This window comes from Globicephala melas, chromosome 4 (genome assembly GCF_963455315.2).
Source record: "Globicephala melas chromosome 4, mGloMel1.2, whole genome shotgun sequence".
NCBI classification, from domain to species: Eukaryota; Metazoa; Chordata; class Mammalia; order Artiodactyla; family Delphinidae; genus Globicephala; species Globicephala melas.
Genome location: NC_083317.1, coordinates 8,112,752 through 8,129,063, shown reverse-complemented (window position 1 = coordinate 8,129,063; position 16,312 = coordinate 8,112,752). Strand labels below are relative to the sequence as shown.

Here is a 16,312-nt window from a genome sequence, read left to right as displayed (position 1 = left end):
TTTTTCCTTCTACCTACAGTCTCAGTTTGAAGAACAAATTCAAGCAATTAAAAATGGTTCTCGGCTCAGTGAACTTTCCAAAGTGCAGATTTCTGAGCTTTCGTTTCCTCCCTGTAACACAGTAAGTCTATTACATCTTTTTTTTTTTTTTGAAGGAAAGAGAACAGAAAAGGAGTGAAGCACAATTTCTTTCTTAACTGGCCAAAAGCAGTTTGTTGTTATTGTTTTGGGAGTGGGCATGAGATGGCTTAACAATTGCCTTAATGTTTTCATTAAGTACTAGGTTAAGCCCTGTGAGGGTTGCCCTTATTTGCCCCTCACCCTGTGACCCTTCCTGTCAATGCATTCAGCGTCTTAGGTTGTAGGCTCTGGAGCTGCAGTCAGAAGCCTCATCTTGAGCGTCCTTTTTTCCCCAATACCTTGAACACTAAGCGTTCATACTTATCGTGGATTCATCTGCAAAAAAAAAAAAAATGGTGTAAAACGTTAAAAAGCTTAGCCACCTTGGACTGATTAAATTTTCTATTGAGCACCGGTTTTTTTTCTCTCCATAGAAAAAGTTTTTTCTCTCCATTGAACTGAGTAAGAAAGAGTTTTATTTAGAATTAAAGATCACTTATTTATAGCGTTTCCAAGTTCTTATAGCAGATACGGAAGGGGGAAAAGCATTAGATATCAACAGAATATTTTACCATTAATTTTTAACTCGAGCTTATGTAATTTTAAAATTTAAGATTCCTTGAGAACTCTCAGTGTGCCAGGAGCTTGAGTAATAAGTACCCCTAAAAACGATTTACTTTGTGTGTCATTTCTCTGCTGTTCATTCATTGGGTATTTAGTGGTCAAGATTAGATGTGGTCTGTGCCCTCAAAGTGCATATGGGTTTGGGAAAGAGAGACTTTAAGCCTATAATTATAAGCAAAGTGTGCCAAGATTTTTCACAGGAACATAGAATGCCATGGCAGCATAAATTAGGAGGAACTAATCTAACCCAGAGGCCTGGGCCTCGGCAGAAGCTCCGCTGTTGGAAGTCTCAGTGAGTCAGAGATCTGGAATAGGAATTAACCAGGCAAAAGGAGTAAAAGGGGGTGTGTGTTTGAGGAGGGGTGTGTGGTGTGATGTTTGCAGGGTCAAAAAGAGAATACACTCAAAAAAAAAAAAAGAATACACTCCTTTCATAGCAGTAAAAGGAGTCCACGATGACAAAGGGGGCTATAGGGAGAAAGATTATAATCTCGTGCCCACGGGCCGGAACAAAGGGAGCCTTATTAAGGTGTAAGGTGTGTTCAGCAGTGTGGACTTCTCCTCAGGTCACTAAGAAGCCAGTATAAATTTCCAGTTAGGGAACGACATCAACATTGTACTTGACGATCAGCTTGACTGCAGTGTGGAGATGTGGTGGGAGAGGGAGCTGAGTGAGCGATTTCCAGTCAACCAGCTACAGCTCACTGCCCCCAGCCGTGTCCCAGGTCAGAGAGGCAGCGGGGCTGCAGGGAAGAGAACAGATTTGAGGGGTGTGCAGGAGGTCAGATGAAAGAGTGGTGCTGGGGCTTCCCTGGTGGCGCAGTGGTTGAGAGTCCACCTGCCGATGCAGGAGACACGGGTTCGTGCCCCGGTCCGGGAGGATCCCACGTGCCGCGGAGCGGCTGGGCCCGTGAGCCATGGCCGCTGAGCCTGCACGTCCGGAGCCTGTGCTCCGCAACGGGAGAGGCCACAACAGTGAGAGGCCCGCGTACCGCAAAAAAAAAAAAATGGTGCTGCTTGTGAGATTGTAAGGCCAACAGTCTTGAGGATGACTCTGGGTTTCTGTCAGTGAAGTGGCATCGGAGGAAGAGCAGGATGAGGAGACCGCCCTGAGGCTGGCGTTGAAGACGTAGGGCTTGAGTGGCCTTGGAATCAGTCACCCACGTGGATCTGCCCATTAGGAAGTTTGGATGTGCGGATTTGGATCTCAGGAAGATATTCTAGACTCGAATCTTTTTAAAAGTGGGCATTATGGATTTCCCTGGCGGTCCAGTGGTTAGGACTCTGCGCTTCCACTGCAGGGGGCGTGGGTTCGATCCCTGGTCGGGGAACTGAGATACTACATGCTGCACTGCGCGGCCAAAAAAAAAAAGTGGGCATTATCCTCAGTGAGCACACAGTCACCGAGGGACAAGAGGGCGTAGCACAGGTGGGGTGGAGGCTGCACCTCTGACAACATGAGGGGCAGCAGCACTTCAGGTGTGCACGGCGGCAGGGCTGCGGGGAGAGCTGAGCCAGGGGCCCAGCGGATGGGACAGAAGCCAGCAGTGTGGGGCCATGAAGAGCTCATTTTGAGAAAGAGAAGGTGGCCAGCAGTTTTTAAGAACAAAACATTTAATTCGTTGTAATTCAAATACTGTGCACTTGAGCAGCCAGGTTTTATTATAGTTGTGCTTAATTGTTAGTCTTTGTTCACGGATATCACTCTTAGTGATCCAGCCACTGTGGTGTGTTCCTTGTAGATTCATCCTAAGTTACTTCCTGAGTCTTCAGACCATGATGATCAAGGCCCCTCCACTTCCACAAGTCACAGGACTGGAGACCGAACAGCAGTTCCCGAGGAATCAAGTCTGGTCTCTGCTACTGATGGCCCAGTGGAGTCGCCCTCCTGTGAGCCAGAAGCCGGCCGGCTGCCAGAGTGTGAGAGCGCCGGCCAGGCAGCTCGGTCAGAGCCAAGCCCGGTGGCTGATCAGAAGTTACCTGGTGCTCCAGGACGTGCCACCCGCTCAAGCCAGTCTCCAAAGAAACCGTTCAATAGTATTATTGAGCACCTGTCAGTGGTGTTCCCCTGTTACAGCAGGTACGAATCCAAAATGTCTGCAACTCTGTTAAGTGCTTTATTGAACTGAGGTTTCCTGATTAGATAACATTACAGCCAATTGGGGGCTGAAGTGGAAAGAACTGCATAATTGTTTTACTCAGAAAGTCAAGCGCTGCACTTTTTCCTTTTGTAAACATAGAAGTGAGCAGTTTCAAACCAATAGATTGAAAACATTGAACACTGGTTAATCAGTACTCATCAGAACCCTTGGCAGTTTGCTAAGATTTAGATGAACTCAGTAACTCTCCAACACTAGTTATGGAATCACTAAATGAACTGCAAAACATTAGTTTTACATTATTTCAGGGAAAAAAATCCCACATATAGCAAAGAAGGCAACAGCAACTTACACCTTACTGGACAGCACCTCCGATTCGTTTTAAGTGTGAGGCTGACAAGGCTAGTTGTAATCTGCTAGTGAGTCAGGTGTGTGCGCATGTTACAAAGGGGTCCTTACGAGGGTGAGGAGAGCTGCCTTTTTGGCGGGCGGTGGGGGGGGGGTATAGTTGATTTACAGTGTTGTATTAGTTTCAGGTGTACAGCAAAGTGAATCAGTTGTACCTTTACGTATATCCACTCATTTTTAGATTCTTTTCCCATGTAGGTCATTACAGAGTATTGAGTAGAGTTCCCTGTGCTATACAGTAGGTCCTTATTAGTTATCTATTTTGTATATAGTAGTGTGTATGTGTCACTCCCAGTCTCCCCATTCATCCCCTCCCACCCCCCCAGAAACCATAGATTTGTTTTTTATGTCTGTGACTATTTCTGTTTGGTAAATAAGTTCATTTGTACCATTTTTTTAGATTCCACGTATAAGCAATATCATATATTTGTCTTTCTCTGTCTGACTTACTTCACTCAGTGTGACAGTCTCTAGGTCCATCCATGTTGCTGCAAATGGGCAGAGCTGCTTTTAACTAAGTCAGCCAGAGTTGTCATTCAGGCACTTCAGCAGTGCTTCTGCATCAACCTCTGACCTCACTCCAGATTGGTGCGAGGGGACAGAGGTACTCCTGGTCTCAGCCTGGAGAGAAGGTGAAGTGGAGGGAATGTCTCTGGGATACAGCTCAGAAGAGAGGAATCCACATCCAGAATTGACCCTCCGCACCTCCCTTGTTATTTCTGTCTTTGACATGATATTAGTCACAGTCTTTGAGATTATACTTTTGAAACACAGTAGTTAATTATGATTGGCCAAATTTGATGTTCTGCATTTGTCAGTGGAGCCCTGCCCATTTGGAAATAAGTATATCTTGTCTGCACATGGGCATGTTTAGCCCTGCCTAAGTTTGATAAACATTGTAAGTTCTCTCAATAGCAATTACCATGCAAATTAGTAAAAATAGTCAAGTTGTAATTACCAAAAGTACGTTACAAATAAAATTGTTTGTAATCCTGACTAAATCTGGCAGAATATAAACCACCAAATAGATATGCATCCTGATTTTCTGCGTGTTAAAGCATATGAGGTATTAGTGCTACAGATACCAAGTTCCTATTGGTTAACGATATAAATCACATCCACTGCTACCTATGAAAAATTCAGGCTTTGAAAACTTTGTTGTTGGTTAGATTTTTTTTTTTTTTCAGTATGCGGGCCTCTCACTGTTGTGGCCTCTCCCGTTGCGGAGCATAGGCTCCGGATGTGCAGGCTCAGCGGCCATGGTTCACGGGCCCAGCCGCTCCGTGGCATGTGGGATCCCCCCGAACCAGGGCACGAACCCACGTCCCCTGCATCGGCAGGCAGACCCTCAACCACTGCGCCACCAGGGAAGCCCTGGTTAGATTTTTAAAGGGAAGAAGTCAACAAAACTAGTTTGTTCTTAGATAGAATGAGATTTTATTGATTTCAAGTCAGATCCAATGGCGTCTGATCATTCATTGATTTTGCTTAAAGCTACAGTATATCCAGGCTATAAGAAGTCAGGTTTCTAAGTAGAGATGGAGATCTCAAATGGATCTATCAGATACACTGTTACTTTGAAAGTCTATTAAAACAAATATTTAGAAATAATATTGGAATTTTCATAGTGCTTTGAAAGATTGATTTTGCTGCTCTCTGTATACAGTTACTGTTGTTGTTTACAAATGAATTATTTGTGTGTATTTGATTTTGTTTCTTTTTGCTGTTGGGTTAATATTGGCCCGTAATATTTCTTTGCAGCAGAAAACTTTAACTTTCTCTTGACATTATTCCCACTTTCTCTTTCAGCACCGAGCTTGCTGGTTTTATTAAAAAAGTAAGAAACAAAAACAAGAACTCGCTCTCTGGATTGAGTATTGACGAAATTGTCCAAAGAGTGACAGAACACATTCTAGATGAAGAGAAAAAGAAAAAGGTCAGTTTTTCATTTAGATTCAATAAAATGTTCCACTTTATTCTTATTTATTTATAAAATAAGAGAATTGTGGGGGAAAATGCTTCCAACCCCAAAATGGAGAGCAATTCAGTAGATAGAAGAGGGTCAAGTTTTTGGGTCACTGAACTTGCTTCCCTGCCCCATGATCTTGCTGCAGCCAAATCCAGGAAAGGACAGGAGGCCGTCCGAGCCCAGCTCTGCTGCTTCTGTGACCAGGGCCACCCAGGGCCCGCCCTCCGTGCTTGTTGGATCATCACCCGAAAGCCAGGGGCAGAAGACAGACGACGTCCCTGTGAGTGTTGCATGTATGACCATAGAGTCAGTTCTCTTCTTCTGATGAAGAACAAGAAGGAAACAGAACTATCAATCCATGATTTAGCCCCATTTTTCTAGATTGAATTTATTTGATCTTGAAATTGGAAACCAAGTTTAGATGTACTTGAGTGTTTCATTAGGAGAGCCAGTGAATGGCGAGGTTGTCTCTCCACTTCCACGGGTAGCTCGGGGCCCCTGCATGTAGTGACAAGAAGAGCTGTGACCACATTGTGGGAACTGGGCCTGTGGATGGTCAGGTAAATTCACTTTTTGTATCAAGTGTGAATAGTTGGAAAACTTGATTTTTGGATAATTTTCTTCTACGTGTGACCATGGGCTTTGGAATAACACAGACTTGGTTCCATCACTTAATAACACTGTGAGCTCGAATCATATCTGCTTGTTCGGGTCGTCGTGGGGATGAAGTGCTGAAGTAGAATAGGCAGAGTCAAGTGCTGTGCTCGGGAAGGGCTGGTTGCTTCCCTCCTCTCTCCCCTCAAGGGGCGCGGGGGGCACACAGGAATGAGCCCATTAAATTAACTTGCCTTTAATTTGATATACTGATTTAGATTGTTCGTTGTCCTTTCAGACAATGAGAATGTTACAGTGACACAGAACTTTTTATAAAATACTGTTACATCTGTGATGTCAGTCGACAGGGCATTATAACTGTCTGTATGAATGAGGAATCCGAGGCACAGGTGGCTCGCGCATCTTGCCAGCGTTCCTTCCTTCGATTTGACCGCAGCGTCCTCAGCGCACTGACCAGCTCGTGCTGGGGACTGTGCGTTAGGGACCGGCTGAACGTGTGGCTGGAAGAGAGATGGCCGTCTGGCGGCTCACAGCCGTGGGCTTCAGATTGAATTCTGGTGCGGAGCACTTTTCCCTGTTTTATGGATTTATTTATTTATTTATTTATTTTTGGCTGTGTTGGGTCTTCGTTTCTGTGCGAGGGCTGTCTCCAGTTGCGGCGAGCGGGGGCCACTGTTCATCGCGGTTCGCGGGCCTCTCACTGTCGCGGCCTCTCTTGTTGCGGGGCACAGGCTCCAGACACGCAGGCTCAGTAGTTGTGGCTCACGGGCCTAGTTGCTCCGCGGCATGTGGGATCTTCCCAGACCAGGGCTTGAACCCGTGTCCCCTGCATTGGCAGGCGGATTCTTAACCTCTGCGCCACCAGGGAAGCCCCCACATTTCCCTTTTTTGTCCAGCTACAGTATCACTGTTCAGGTGAAATTGAAATTAGAAGAGTTGCAGGCCCCATAGCGCAGTCAGCAGTGCAAGACTGCACAAAGAGCGCTGGTTTGCTGACTTGAGCTAAGCAGTGAATCTTTTTTGTGAACTCGTTTTTATGCCTCCCATACATTTTCACTTTCTGCTACCCTTTGGAGACTTTCTGCATCACATACACTCAGGTCCCAGAGGGTCTCACCCCAAAGGGAAAGCTTATGATCATGCAGAGCATTCCTGCAAGGCCTGGCTGGAGTCCCCTCCCTCTCTCAGGGGTGTTCCTGCTGGTCATGTGCTCTGTGGTCGAACAACCAGGTCAACTTCTTGGCATTCTCATTGATGTGTGTGTGTGAACTCCTTTGTGTGCGTGTGTGTGTGTGTGCACGCGTGCATCTGTGTGCTTGTTGGCCATCCCAAGATAGACCATAATCACCTTTTGGGAAGAGATTGCTTTCTACTTCGTGGTTGATGTTGATAGTAATAAAGGTGTAAAAGCTGACTTATAAGGATAATATGTATTGGAACCGGGACTTAATTTGCTAATCATAGGTAGTTTTTTAAAGATTAAAAGTAATTTGCTTTGGTTTTTTTTTTAAATTAATGTAAAATTTTACTTTTGGCTGTGTTGGGTCTTCGTTGCTGTGCGCGGGCTTTCTCTAAGTTGCGGTGAGCAGGGGCTACTCTTTCTTGTGGTGCGCGGGCTTCTCATTGCGGTGGTTTCTCTTGTTGCGTAGCATGGGCTCTAGACGTGTGGGCTTCAGTAGTTGTGGCACGTGGGCTCAGTAGTTGCGGCTCACGGGCCCTAGAGTGTGTGGGCTTCAGTAGTTGTTGCTCGCGGGCTCTAGAGCACAGGCTCAGTAGTTGTGATGCACAGGCTTAGTTGCTCCACGTCATGTGGGATCTTCCTGGACCAGGGCTCGAACCCATGCCTCCTGCATTGGCAGGCAGATACTTAACCACTGCGCCACCAGGGAAGTCCCTGCTTTGTATTTTTAAATTATAAAAGTTTTGTGGTTCATAATAGAAAATCAAAATAAAAAGAGCATATGAAGAACCCCAAAACCCACCCTCCAAGGGTAACCAGTACTATCATATCAGTATCTATTTTTCTAAACGCTTTTGTATCTGTGTGTATACTGAATTTAGTCAACTGTGCATATATTTGTGTGTGTGTGTGTGTGTTTTTCAATTAGAAATATATTGTGCCCACTTTTCCATACTAGGAAATAGTCAAGTTAACCGTGGGTTTTTCTGAACTTCGCAGAGACCTTAACCTGCCCTTTCCCCAGGGCTGACACCTCCACCTTTCCTCCCAGACCCTTCCCTGGGGGCCCGCACAGAGGAGTGAGAGCACATCTGACCCATTGCTGCAGCGGCAACAGTGCCATGGGAAAGACAGAAAACCCCGTGCAGCAGTTCAAGGTGTCATAGCCTTCAGGCACTGCCCCCAGCTGTACTCCCTGACCTTAACCCACTGCCCGGGCTGCATTCATTCACTTTCTTGACAGTTTATGGAGTCTCAGTTTGGGGCCAGGTTCCTTGCCAGCTGCTAAGAACACAGATAAGCAAGGCCATTTCCTGCCTTCAGGGTGCTCAGAGTTAAGGTGGGGAGTGAGGGTCGAAGTTAATGATGCATGTGGGGTGAGTGCTGTGAGCCATAGGGAGAGCTTCACGCCTGGTGTTCTAGGCTGGCACTCTGCTTTCACACAGAGCACGCTGTCTGTGCTCACCAGACTGGGAGCGGCTAGGGCCGGAAGCCCTCCCATTCATCTCCGTGTCGCTGTGCCCCGCACAGTCCCTGACCATGGATGTTTGCTGAATGAGGCGTCAGTTCGTTTTGTTTTGATTTATACAAGTAATCCACATTCATGGAAACTTCAGAAAAATAGCAAAGAAAAAAGTTAAATCTCTCAACCAAAAGTAGCCAGTAACCACTGTTAACATTTTATATCTTTCCAGACTCTTTTCTAGGCATCTCTGTATATACACATTCTCCCTATTTTTAAAACATTGAATTATATAATCATATGATACATACTGTTCTGTAGCCTACTTTTATTCAGAGAGTTTTTGTGACTAACTTGCCACGTCACGGATTATGGAATTTGTCATGATTTTAATCAGCCCCATGATAATCCGTAGTGTAGAGATGTCATAATTTATTACTGTCTCCAACTGTTAGATAATTAGATGAACAATTACTTTGTAATATTCAGCTAGTACCATACTTTATTTAGGTATGGGTTGGGGTAAGTAGGTATTTGTAGTATTTTAGCTGGGAATGAGTTAACCACATAAAACATTTTTTTTTCTCTGAGAAAATTAAAACTTTATTTTTTCCTAAGAAATGTTATTAGAAAATAAGTTGTTCCCTCAGTCTCCTTAACTATAATTGAGAATAATTTTCCACCTTAGCTGTGAAAGTTCTGGAAGGCCACTTGTAAGAAGAGCTCCTGTAGTAAGGAGAAAGTTAGTTATTCTTTACTATTGAGATGCATTTGTTTCCACAGGTGTCCGGTGCGAATTCCTGTGAAATATGCCTAGAAGTATTCAAATCCAAAAACGTACGTGTGCTGAAATGTGGGCACGAGTTTCACAAAGGGGTAAGGACTCTCCTTGGCCACCCTCATGTCATGCATTTCGACTATGGAGTATTTTGAAAATAAAAAGGGACTTTGTTTTCTAGGCTTCAGTACTTGCATTTTCAAAGCACTTTCTAAACCTCCTCCTGTCTGTGATGATTGTCTCCCTCCCAAAGATTGATGCTGCAGGAAGGGGAGCAGATTCCTGGGCCCTGCAGCGTGCACTGTGCACACTGTCCTCTGTGTCATGAGTGCAAAGGAACAGTTGGCCCCATCAGTTGCTGAAAGTCAGAGCAGTACTGGTTCCTTAGAAGCCAGTTTTTTATACGCACCCGTTTCTTATATGCGTGGTCAGACAGGTACACAGTGCAGCAGTTTGTCAATTTACTGCAGCAGGTGAAGTAAGTTTAACATTTTGGAGGAGAAAAACTAAACTAAACCGGGTCCACTGTGCCTGATCCTGGGAGATTCTGGCCTCTGCCCTTCCAGGATTTGTGGTGACTGTTTTGGTGATTTGGGTGCTGTGAGCATTTGTCCTGCACCCCTGCTGCTGGTTTAGAGCAGATCAGGTCTCTGCCCTGTCAGTGTAGGAATCCCTGAGAAAAGGGGTACACACAGTACACTCACTAGAAAGAGTCCAGACAGCGTGCAGTCTCCCGCACGGCCTGCCTTCTCCCTCCTTCCCGGGTAGGGGCATCCTGTCTGGGCTCTCGAACTTACACACACACTCGGCTCTATAGCGGCGGCAGGCCAGCCGGGAGCACGCTGGGTAGACAGGCTCCAGAGAGGCTGTGTGGCGTGCAGGCTGGTGGGATGGGCAAGGAACAAGACCAGGCAGACAGGGTGAGTCCAAGGGCCAGCCTCTAGAAGTCAGGGCGGCTGAAGCACGAGACTGGAGCAGGGTGTGGGGGGATGGGAGGGCAAGGCCATGCCCCAAGGTCAGGCCCTGAGTGTTCAAGGTCACATTCTGAGGTGGGTTTCTTTGTTCCTGGAGCTTGGTCCAGACTCCTACCCGGAGCAGGCTCTGGTGTCCCTGGGTGTTGGGTGGCTCCAGGCCCTACCAAATGTCACAGTGAAGTTAGCCGTGTCTGCTGAGGCGAGTGGTACAGGAGGGCTGAGGTTCCATGTGCTCCTAAAGGCACTGGCTAATTGTCTTTTCTCATTTCAGTGCATCAAGCAATGGCTTAAGGAGCAGAGCACTTGCCCAGCCTGCCTGGCTCGTGATCTCCTGTCAGAAGAGTAACCTGCCCTTCTGGAAGAGGCCCACCCCACTGTTCTAGGTAGTTACAATTCACTAAAGAGTATATACTGTTTGTTGAGTTGGAAGAATAACAATATACTACCTTTGATATAAAAAGCAACATGTGAAGATTCTTTGCACTGTGCTTCACAGTGCTCATAAATGGAAATCTTTAATACAGCTGACAGTAAGTAAGTTCCCAACTCTGACTAGCCACTTAATAATCGCCAAATGGTGTCTGATAAAGTTATGTGTGACCACATCCTTACATTGCTGGGGCTGCTTGCAGAGGTGCTCTCTGAGATGGAAGGAAAACATGGTGAGTGCCTCAAAGCAGGACTTAAATTATAAGTATCCTTGATCTTTTAAAGTGCCCCACGTTAAAGTTTTTTGAGATCAGTATTCCTAAACAAATGCCTACGTTTTTCCTTAAAGATTCTGCATTTTAAAAAACGGGCTTAAGCAAACCACATTTGACTAGGTTGTAGTTGATGTTAAAATATTGGCTGATTCAGACCAAAAGGTTCATTCAGATCTCCTCTTCATGTGATTTTGATTTTTCATTTCATTATTTTATTTCTCCCCAGTAGATTTATAAGTGCTTGTTTTTCATATTTTAAAGACATAATGATTTTTGAAAATCACACAATAAACTTATTAACATCAGTCAAGACTTTTTTTAACCCCTAAAATGGAGGCTCCGTATCCATTACCCCAGCCCCACATTGGGAACTTACTCTGAATACTTCTCTGTTCTCATCAGTGATGTCGTCCCTCTTTATGAGTTAGACAACAAGTGTTTGGGGGTCTCTGTCTAGCACACAGTGGGCACTTTCCTTATCCTACCACCAAAAAGAGACACTTGTGTAATTAGACAGTCCCGAGGAGTCCCTGTTACAATTGTTCAGTGTTTGACATTTGTGTAAAGTAATGCATGCTCTCTTGTACTGTGGCCTGAGAACAAAACTGTAACTGCATTAGAAACTTAAAAAATTAGTTCTCTGTAGTGACTTCATAGGCAGTAGTAGTAAATACAGAAACATGAATTCTGGACACATTCCATTTCTCTCAAACAGGAAGGGTCAAAAAATGTTTTTTCCGTGTGTTCTTTGTTACCCGCTAGAAGCTCACAGTCGCAAGTTCATGAGCTGATTTGGTCGCTTCCCTCTGCCTTGGTTCCCTGTGAGTTCTGATGTCTTAGTGACTTAGTGCATAGAAGCTTCCTCCATATTTCGAAGCAGGTCCCTAAAACATTGTCTGCATGTTCAGAATAACTGAGGACTTGTAGATATGAAGATACACAGGGCCCAGTTTGTAGCAGCAGGTACAAAGGGAAAGAAGAGCAGCTGGAGAGAAAGAGAACGTGTTTTGTACATAACTTCAAACAAATACTTGTGAACCTGCCTTACACGTGTCCTGTAAGTGTCGAAATAAAAAGCATTCTAAAATAACATCAGTTTACTGTCGTGTTATCTGTTCTTTGTCAAGTAATTTAAAGTATTCTACTTGAAAATTCAAGACATATATTACGCTGACATTTTAAAAGGTGACTTCATTTGGAAAGAAGAGCCATGGTACGTCTGAGGAGTCTAACCAAGAGGTCTTAGGACATTTTAGAGCCTGGATCAAAGATATCCTCTGTGCCTAAATAGAGGTTGCTAAACTCAAGTTCACAAGATTGGCTGTTGAAATTTGTGAATGGAAAGTTTATACAGAGATGGTAGAGTTTACTGTTTAGGATAGAATAAGAGGTTTTTCATGTGAATACACGTGAAAATGTTAGAGTTAATCCAATTGCATGTCTCAGTATTGACTTTTTTGAGGTACTTGTGGATGGTTAGCAGACGTTTGGTCCACACCAAAATGTCCTTGATATTTGGTCCTGTCCAAAAGCATTTGGCAGGGACCAAATATGCTTATGGATGTTTTAGATTGGGCCAGATTTCAAGGACCTTTTGGTCCTTGTGGATTCATGAGAAGGGTTTCCCTTTTAGAGGACCTTCTGGTATGCTGAGCGCTAAGAGATGATTGAAAAAAGCCAATATTATCAGTCTGTGTCTTCAATCCGGTAGCATTTAATTGAAAATAGTGTATAACTTAAAACAATGACTGTTCCTAAGAGTTTGGATTATTTTCCCTGCTGAAAAGTTTAATCTATGCTATAAATAATGCATAATCCAATATAAAATTGAAATGGTACCCCAGCATTGCAAAACGTTACTACACTTTTAAGGTAATTTCAAAGACCGTAGAGTGGAAACAGGTGGGAAAAGTGATCACACCACAAAACTGAAGCAACGAAATTATTTTAGGTAGTTTTTCAATCAGATGTCACTCTCTGGAAAAATGGATTAAAGGAAACAGGTAAAAGAGATAATAGCAAGGTGGCAGTTTCTTTCATCAACATACGAGGTACTTGCTGATGAGGCTGATAAAAAGGGAAGACAGTGAAGTAGATGGGAAGGCTTGTCTGAATGAGGACCAAAACCATCTCCAGTATGACTCTTCGTGAAAGGAATAGGAAATACATTTCAGGTGTTTTAACTTTAATCGAACTTGATTAATAAACGTTAATCATCAAACTTTATTAAAAAATAATTGTAAGAAGAATGGATCATCGGTTGTATCTAATCCCTTTTTCTCCTCTTCACCCTGATATGATCTACTTAGAGGACACGTCCACCTTCAAGTAGCCATATACCTTCAGTGCTTTGCTGAGAAGGGTGGGCAACCCTGGACAACAGTGAAAACAAATGTGTACTGAGGATCTACTGTGCGCTAGGCCCTGGGCTCGACATCCTGATACGGCAGTGAAGGAGAGACGAGGACTGTGAAATTTGTCTTCCGGTTACAGACAGTAAACAAATTTAGAATGTAATTTCAGGTGCTGAGAAGGGCTTTAAAAAAGTATCAAGGAAGGTGTATAGATTACTAATAAAATTCCTGTAAAGTGCTTAGCATAGTGCCTCGCACATAAACCTGTGATAAAGGGGAGCCAGTGATTGTTACTAAGGTCAGGGCCTGGAAATTGCACAGGGAGAGAGCTTGGTGGTCTAGTGTAAGAAAAGCTTTGTTAGATTAGGAGATCTCCTCAGTGTAGCCTAGACTGTGGAACGTAGTCAGGTAGAGAACAGAGCGAGAAGAGATCAGAGCACCTCGAAGTCGTTTTGAAAAATAACAGCTTTGTTCCTGAAATCTCCCTGTTGACTTTGATGACATCGTGATTCTGTAGCAAAGGATAATTTCACCTGTGACTTTTCCAAATCACCTGGATGAGCAGTTTTGAGGTAGCTTTCTGTTCAGTTTGGTTTTAGGACCAGAGTTCTATGCCTGGCTCGGCTGGGGGTTTGTACTGGAGCATGGGAGAGGCCTGGGCAGGCTCATCCCAGTAGAGGAGACATGTAATCCCAGCTCCCCGGTTTGCGGGGAGAACTGCTATTACCACCACCTCCAGTTTATATTGTCTCTTCCTATTTACCCTTTAAAGGTGAAAGAAAAAAAGATAAAATATTCAGCCAAAATCCAGAAATTAAACAGCATTAGTAAACAAGAAAATCCTAATGAGACAACCATCAATAATCAGAAAAACGTTTTCAGCTGTATTAAGAACACTAATTTTGGGCATACATATGGGAAAAAAATGAAGCTTGACCTCAAACCATATATAAACATCAATTCCAAATGGATGGATTCCAATGGATTCCAGTGGTCCTAAATATGAAAAGTAAAATAATAAGGCTTCTGCAGAAAACACAGTCTTCTTGGCCTTGGCAAAGATTTATTAGGACATGAAAAGCACTAACCATGAAGATAAAAATCTGATAACTTGTATCATTACAATTAAGAACTCTATCAAGTCAAGCTGTGAAGTGGAGGAAATTTTTAATATTTCCAACAAAGGCTTCGGAATATATTTAAAAATGTTAAGAAGAAGAAAAGAAAATGATGTTAAGAAAAAGGTGATATATTTAGAAATGAGCTAGAGATTTGAATAGGCTCTTCACAAATATCCAGATGGTTAATAGGCATTTTGATAGCCAGATTTGTTCAGTATCCATCATCAGAAAAATGCAAATTAAAACCAGTGACCTAGATGCCCACCAGGATGACTAACATAAAAAAAAGACTGACAGCTAATACTGTAGTACCCTATGACAGAGTCCCACCCCAAGGCATGCACTCAGCAGAAAGGCATGCCGTAGTACAAGTATTTTAATACTCGCTTCATTCATAATAGCCTCAAACTAGAAGCCATCCAGATGTCCCTCAACATAGAATGGACAAGTCATGGCCTATTCACGTGATGGAATACTCGGCAATGAAATGAAGGAACTACTCCTACACAAAACTGCACAGATGATTCTCACAAACAGTACTGAGCCAGAGTGGTGAAACAAAACAGAATTCCCTTTACGTGAGTTTTGAGAACTGGAAACTGGTCGGAGAGGTCAGCATCCTTACCTGTGAGGTGATGCTGCTAACAGGGAAAGGGCATTGGAAATGGTCTGCAGTCTTCAGGTGAGCAGTGCTGACCGGAGTCGTTCAGAAAATTCATGGAGCTGTACATCAAAAATGCGTGCACTTTTCTGTGGTTTTCAGTAAAACTGAACAGCAAGTGTAAAAAACAAGACAACGCTGATACACCTGGGCCCCAGAGGCATAGTGAGTGTGTGGTCCCTGGCGAAGCGCGTGGGAAGCTGGTCCCGCGCCTGTGTGCACGGCCCTCACGGCTGTTAGATTACATTCCCACCAGAGGCCCGGAGTGACCTGAACGCCCCACCGTGGAAGAGGTGCCCCCTCCTTGGGTTGCCGGCTCCTGCAGCCTCCCTTAGGGACCTCAGCCCGCCAGCGGGCCTTCGGGAAGTTGCTCCGTAGGGTGGTGAGGAAGTGAGCCTGATGCCAGATTCGTTATTGCTGCTGAGTTGAGAGGAAAAAAGCCAGACCACACCTTGCTGGGCAGGTGGTGCCAGTCATCTTGCAGTTGCCTGGTGCTAGCGTGGAGGACCGTCCCCTTTGCAAGATCCGGTGCTGGCATCCTTGGCGTGGGTGAGGTCTGGGGTGCTGGAGTCTGCTCTAACTGGCCCCAGTAACAAGAGCCAGTTGTTAGGTTTTCAGGACTTTTGTGATCTGGCTGTTAAACTACTCTTAAGAGTTGAATTACATAAATTTACAATTAATTATATAGAGGGCTTCCCCGGTGGCGCAGTGGTTGAGAGTCCGCCTGCCGATGCAGGGGACGCGGCTTCGTGCCCCGGTCCGGGAAGATCCCACGTGCCCGTGGCCGCTGAGCCTGCGCGTCCAGAGCCTGTGCTGCACAATGGGAGAGGCTGCAACAGTGAGAGGCCCGCGTACCGCCAAAAAAAAAAAAGAAAAAAATTATGTAGTAAACAAAAGCAATTCCTAATTACTACAGTTTATTCTTCATGCTTTTGCTGGTTACTGACGTATATAGTGTCTGTAAGGTGGAAATACTACGTAATGGGATTCTGTGCATCTCTTCCCAACTCTGTTCAATGGTGTCACATAGATACCTTAGAAATTACATAGGTGTCACATAGACAGCTTGAAATTGGCTATGGTTGTATTTACACCACAGAAATTGGCAAATGCTACATATAAGGCCCCCGCCCACCTCAAAGAATTTGTGAAAGCAGGAGTCTTGTCTGTACGAGAAAAAGCCTGTCTGATGGCACTGAAGTTGCCCTTAGTGTCTTTCTCATTTCACACTTGACCTGGTGAT

At 44.4% G+C, this 16,312-nt stretch overlaps 1 protein-coding gene across 9 annotated transcripts in view; it reads left to right on the top strand.

The window, feature by feature from the left end:
• Positions 1 to 12,023, top strand: part of TTC3 (tetratricopeptide repeat domain 3) — a 141,224-nt gene extending 129,201 nt beyond the window's left edge. For 8 of the 9 annotated variants that reach the window (XM_030880884.2, XM_030880883.2, XM_060297804.1 and 5 more), the window contains 6 exons: positions 20 to 121; positions 2,487 to 2,824; positions 5,061 to 5,187; positions 5,366 to 5,500; positions 9,261 to 9,353; positions 10,501 to 12,023. In XM_030880884.2, the coding sequence (XP_030736744.2) occupies positions 20 to 121; positions 2,487 to 2,824; positions 5,061 to 5,187; positions 5,366 to 5,500; positions 9,261 to 9,353; positions 10,501 to 10,575 (870 nt within the window). In that variant the 3' untranslated portion in view covers positions 10,576 to 12,023. The remainder of the gene's footprint in view (positions 1 to 19; positions 122 to 2,486; positions 2,825 to 5,060; positions 5,188 to 5,365; positions 5,501 to 9,260; positions 9,354 to 10,500) is intronic. The other variant, XM_030880873.2, reaches the window with a different exon arrangement.
• Positions 12,024 to 16,312: the final 4,289 nt, after the last annotated feature.